General features: G+C 42.4%; 1 protein-coding gene across 1 annotated transcript in view; it reads left to right on the top strand.

The window, feature by feature from the left end:
• LOC138154562 (cytochrome P450 2G1) overlaps positions 1–4,660 on the top strand; it is a 12,003-nt gene extending 7,343 nt beyond the window's left edge. Inside the window, exons 7-9 of the mRNA XM_069079506.1 lie at positions 3,140–3,327; positions 3,458–3,599; positions 4,396–4,660. Of these exons, the coding sequence (XP_068935607.1) occupies positions 3,140–3,327; positions 3,458–3,599; positions 4,396–4,577 (512 nt within the window). The 3' untranslated portion in view covers positions 4,578–4,660. The remainder of the gene's footprint in view (positions 1–3,139; positions 3,328–3,457; positions 3,600–4,395) is intronic.
• The last annotated feature ends 408 nt before the right edge of the window (positions 4,661–5,068 follow it).

Here is a 5,068-nt window from a genome sequence, read left to right as displayed (position 1 = left end):
TCTATCTATCTATCTATCTATCTATCTATCTATCTATCTATCTATCTGTCTGTCTGTCTGTCTGTCTGTCTGTCTGTCTGTCTGTCTGTCTGTCTGTCTGTCTGTCTGTCCGTCCGTCGGTCCGTCGGTCCGTCCATCCATCTATCTAGCTAGCTATCTATCTAGCTATCTATCTAGCTATTTAATCCATCTACTCATCCATTCCTTGATCTACTCATTCATCCATCCACCTAGCCATTAATCATCTATCCATTAATAATTTATCTCCATCCATCCATCCATCCATCCATCCATCCATCCATCCATCCATCCATCCATCCATCCATCCATCCATCCAACCACGGGATGTGTGGTGTTACTGGATAGGAAGCTAGTTTTGGAGTGAGGAAGAATTAGGGTCAAAGCTTTCTGGCATGTGCCATCTGTCCAACCCTACACAAGTCTCTTAACCTCTTATTACCCAAGACAGAGTTGCAGAGCACTTGCTCTCTACACTGGTAGGGAGGTGGAGAGGGGAAGTTTCCCCTACTGCGAATTCTCTATACCAATGAAATCAAAGCTCTGGACTAAAAAAAGTACATGTAGGAGGCCCATGGAGTCAGAGAACATGATATATATTTGTATGTATGTATGCATGTACAAACACAAGTGTATTAATCTACTCCTTAGAATAGAGTAATTTGGAAAGAAGTAAAATAATATTTAAAATGTACACTTAAAAATAACATTCAAAAATGTGTTATTGATGTTCTTTTAAAAAAACATTTATATCATACTCTCACACTGCTCTTGTAATTATTATGGTCAAGGAAACCATTCAAGGTACTGGTCATATGAGAAAGCCTATTCTTTACTCCTATAGATCATAGGCTTTGCCCAGAGCCAAGAGGCAGATCCCCCCCACCCTCAGTCCTCAAAGGCTACAATTCAGACCTACTTTCTCCAGTTCAACAGAGGACACATCACTCCTTCTTCTCTTCCTCTGCATTGTGCTCAACCTGTGGTAGAACCTTCTGAGCTTGTTTTGTTCTGATCAGTCACAGTCAGAACCACTGTACATTGATGCCTACATAGTGATATCATTTTGGTCCTCCTTGATTCTGAAGGACAACAACCCACTATAGTGGTTTCTGCTCCCCCATTTCCAGCCTGTGTTCACTTCTCACAAGTAGTCCTGGTCCTGCAATGCCCCCTTTCCTTCCAATTTAAACTCAAGTGCTCCACCCAATATATTCTTTCCCAAAAAGTATGCATTTACAATATCTGTTCACCTGTGACATCTCTCGATGGAATGTAAGTTCTTTGAGGTAGGGCAAGGGCTTCCTTCCTTCCTTCCTTCCTTCCTTCCTTCCTTCCTTCCTTCCTTCCTTCCTTCCTTCCTTCCTTCCTTCCTTCCTTCCTTCCTTCCTCCCTCCCTCCCTCCCTCCCTCCCTTCCTTCCTTCCTTCCTCCCTCTCCCTCCCTCTCTCTCTCTCTCTCTCTCTCTCTCTCTCTCTCTCTCTCTCTCTCTCTCTCTCTCTCTCTCTCTCTCTCTCTCTCTCTCTCTGCCTTTGTATCCTGACATCCTACTGCTGATTTTTATTGGGTAGAATAATACCCTGTATTTGTATAAGGATTGATGAAATCACCAGTCTGGTTTTTAAAAAATTCCAAATCCTGTGCTTAAAATTGTTCTTGGAAGGTAGTATGAGCTTAATATTTAAATGCTTGTTCAATGAAATAAATTGAGTCCTCCTTCTAACCCTTTTCCTGCAAATCTTATAAAACTGGAATTAGCATTAGCAACAGAAGCACCTATAGTATCTAGGTGCATAGTGCTTAGAGCACTGGGCTTGGAATCAGGAAGATGCATCATCCTGAGTTCAAATCTGGCCTCAGATATTTACTAACTATGTGACCCTGGGTCAATCACTTCACTCTGTCTGCCTCAGTTATTCATCTGTAAAATGAGCTGGAGAAGGAAATGGCAAACCACTCCAGTATCTGTGCCAAGAAAACCCCAAATGGGGTCACAAAAATTTAGACAGGACTGAAAAAAAAAACTAAGCAACAACAGAGGCAGCTAGGTGGCATAGAGTATTGGAGTTAATGAGTCAGAAAGAACTAAGTTCAGATCTGACTTCAGACTAGCTGTGTGACCCTGGGCAAGTCAATTAACCCACCTGTTTCTTAATCTATAATCTAATCTCCCTTATAGTTGTTGTAAAGATAAAATTATATTTATAAAGTGCCACATAAATGAAAGAATTATGAAAAATGATGGTTAAAGTTGATATGTAGGATGGTAGATGTAGAGTTGGCCAATCCCCTCATTTTACAGTTGAGGTAACTGATGCCCAGGGAGGTTTAATTAGTGGGTACCAGAGGTGGTTTGTATTCATATCCCATTCATTTCCTTCTGCCCTCCCCAATGAACTATCTTTTTTTACAAAGGATAAGAAAGGGATTCCATAAAATAATATACCACATCAATTAAGTCTTACAATGTATCCACTGTTCTATACACATAGCCCCCACCTCTCTTGGGAAGGGAGGAAGATGCATTTTTCACCTCTTCTTAGCCATTATAAACATTCCATAATTCTTCAAATCCAAGATTCTGTCATTCCCCAAATTCTAGGATTCTAGATCTCATTATTCAAAGGTTTTATGCTAATCAGATTGTAGGATTCTGAAATTCTAGGATTTTAAGATTCCATGGTTCTAAGAGCCTAAAGTTCTAGGTCATGTTCTTTGGATTTCTTACCCTATCTAGTTCTAGGCTGTTGCTTATTGGAAACAGCACTGGCTTTGGGATTTGGGAGCTTAGGTTCAGATCCTGCCTCTTCCTTTGATCTATATGAACTTAGATGAGTCATCTAGGTCTTAGTTTCCTCCTTTGTATGCTGATGTTGTTGGACTAGATGGCCTCTGAGATCCCTTCAAGCCCTAGGTTCATCATTCTAAGAGTACATGATCACAAGGTTCTCTCACTTTAAGGCTGGCAGGTTCAATGACTTAGACCTGGAAGATATCTCAACCAACCTTCTTAGTTCATAACAAGCCCAGAGAAGGAAGTGACTTACCAAAGTCACATAATCTCTGATATGAGACTCCTTTGAGCCTGAGTCTCAGATTCTCAAGATTTCTGACCCCTCCAGTCAAGGTCCAAGAGGAGATTGACCAAGTCATTGGGCGACACAGACTCCCCAAGACAGAGGACCGGATGCAGATGCCATACACTGATGCAGTCATCCATGAGATCCAGAGGGTTACAGACATTGTGCCCATGGGTGTCCCTCACACAGTCACCCGAGATACCCACTTCCGAGGTTATATCCTGCCAAAGGTAAGAGGCTCTTCCTGGTTGTCTCCCCCACCCAATCCTTTTCTCTGCTTCCCTGCTCCCTACCCCAATTCAAATCCCTCTGTCCTAGAGATGGCCCTGCTCCTTATACTCATGCCAACCTTCCCTCCAGGGCACTGATATCTTCCCTCTCATTGGCTCTGCTCTCCGAGACCCTAAGTATTTCCAAAAACCTGAAGCCTTTGAACCCCAGCACTTTCTCGATGAGCAGGGACGCTTCAAGAAGAATGAGGCCTTTGTGCCATTTGCCTCAGGTGGGTTCTTAGAAATCTCCTCCTTCCCTCCCTTCTTGCTCAGAGACATTGAAGAGACTGGTCTGCCCTTAGAGCGTGGGCTATATGGCTAGGGCATAACCACAGACCCATAGAATCTTAGAAGAGATTCACAAGACCATAACCTAAGAGTTTAAGGACCCCTCATTGTCCAAATGCTTTATTCTACAGATAAGGAAACTGAGGCCCAGACAGAGGAAGAGACTTGGCCAAGCTCATACAGGAAATAAGGATCATAGAGGGGTTTTAAACTCAGGGCACTGGTACTCTCCACTCTCCCATGGAACAACAGGGTTTTAGAATTGTAGGAAAACACATTTAAGTGATTAGACTCTTAGAATCTTGCCATCTAAGAACTAACTCTAAGACACTTGGAATCAGGGATATGCTAGTAAATGTTTAACAGCTAGCTCTCTGAAAAAAAATTAATGCATCCATGACACACTTTTAAGTCTACAACTTAAATCAACAAAACAATAAATCAAGGTCTGATTTGTAGTCTTTGATAATTTCTGAGGTATAAATACTCACAGGGAGAATTTGACCACAGGCTCTTTGGAGCTATATGGCTATGGCACATTCCTACTTTTGGACCTTCAGACAAGTGCAACCTTAGAATCTTAGAACTGCCTCCCCAACCCCATTGAGACTAGCCAGTATATGTAATTTATTTGATGACCATGATTTGAATTGTCTGTTTGGGAGTGTTTCAATGATTCATGTTCCATGTTTCTTTTTCCCCATTGCTGGTACTGTGAACAATGGCGGCTATCCCCAGGGAAGCGCGTGTGTCTGGGGGAGGCCATGGCCCGGATGGAGCTTTTCCTCTACTTCACAGCCATCCTGCAGAGCTTCTCCCTCCAATCTCTGGTTCCTGTCAGTGAGATTGACATCACCCCCAAGATCAGCGGCTTTGGCAACATCCCTCCCACCTATAAACTCTGCATTGTGGCCCGTTGATGGACCTCCCAGGGCAAGGTCCAGCAAATACTTGCTGCCAGCTCACTCTCCTTCCTCACCATCCCCACCTTCTGTGGCCTCTTCTAATAAAATTTTGTTGATGCCCCTTAGCTGCTAGTGTCCTTTCCTCTAAGTCTATCTTCCATCTACTCTGTATTTATCCTACATACTGATTTATATACATTGTCACCCCAATCGAATGTAGGCTTCTTGAGGACTAGGACTGTTCTTGCATTTTCTTTGTTTCCTCAGCTCTTAGCACAGTGTGTGGCCAATAGAAAACAATGAACATATTCTGGTTGATTGTTGGCATAGAAGACTGGAGAGGCAAGCAGTTGCTTTGCTCCAGAGCCAAGATTCTCAACTTGGATTCCATTGACAGATTTCAGAGTGTCCATGAATCTGGAATGTTTAAAACTGTATTTCAATAGAATTGATTCCCTTTGCAATTCTCTGTATTATATTTTATGACTTTAAGGACATGATTCTGA

The sequence above is a fragment of the Petaurus breviceps genome, unplaced genomic scaffold, assembly GCF_028583685.1.
Source record: "Petaurus breviceps papuanus isolate PSGF00001 unplaced genomic scaffold, PetGlider_PUasm1.0 91041, whole genome shotgun sequence".
Classification (NCBI taxonomy): Eukaryota; Metazoa; Chordata; class Mammalia; order Diprotodontia; family Petauridae; genus Petaurus; species Petaurus breviceps.
Note: the sequence above shows the minus strand (reverse complement) of the source record. Positions and strands in the feature narration are given on the sequence as shown.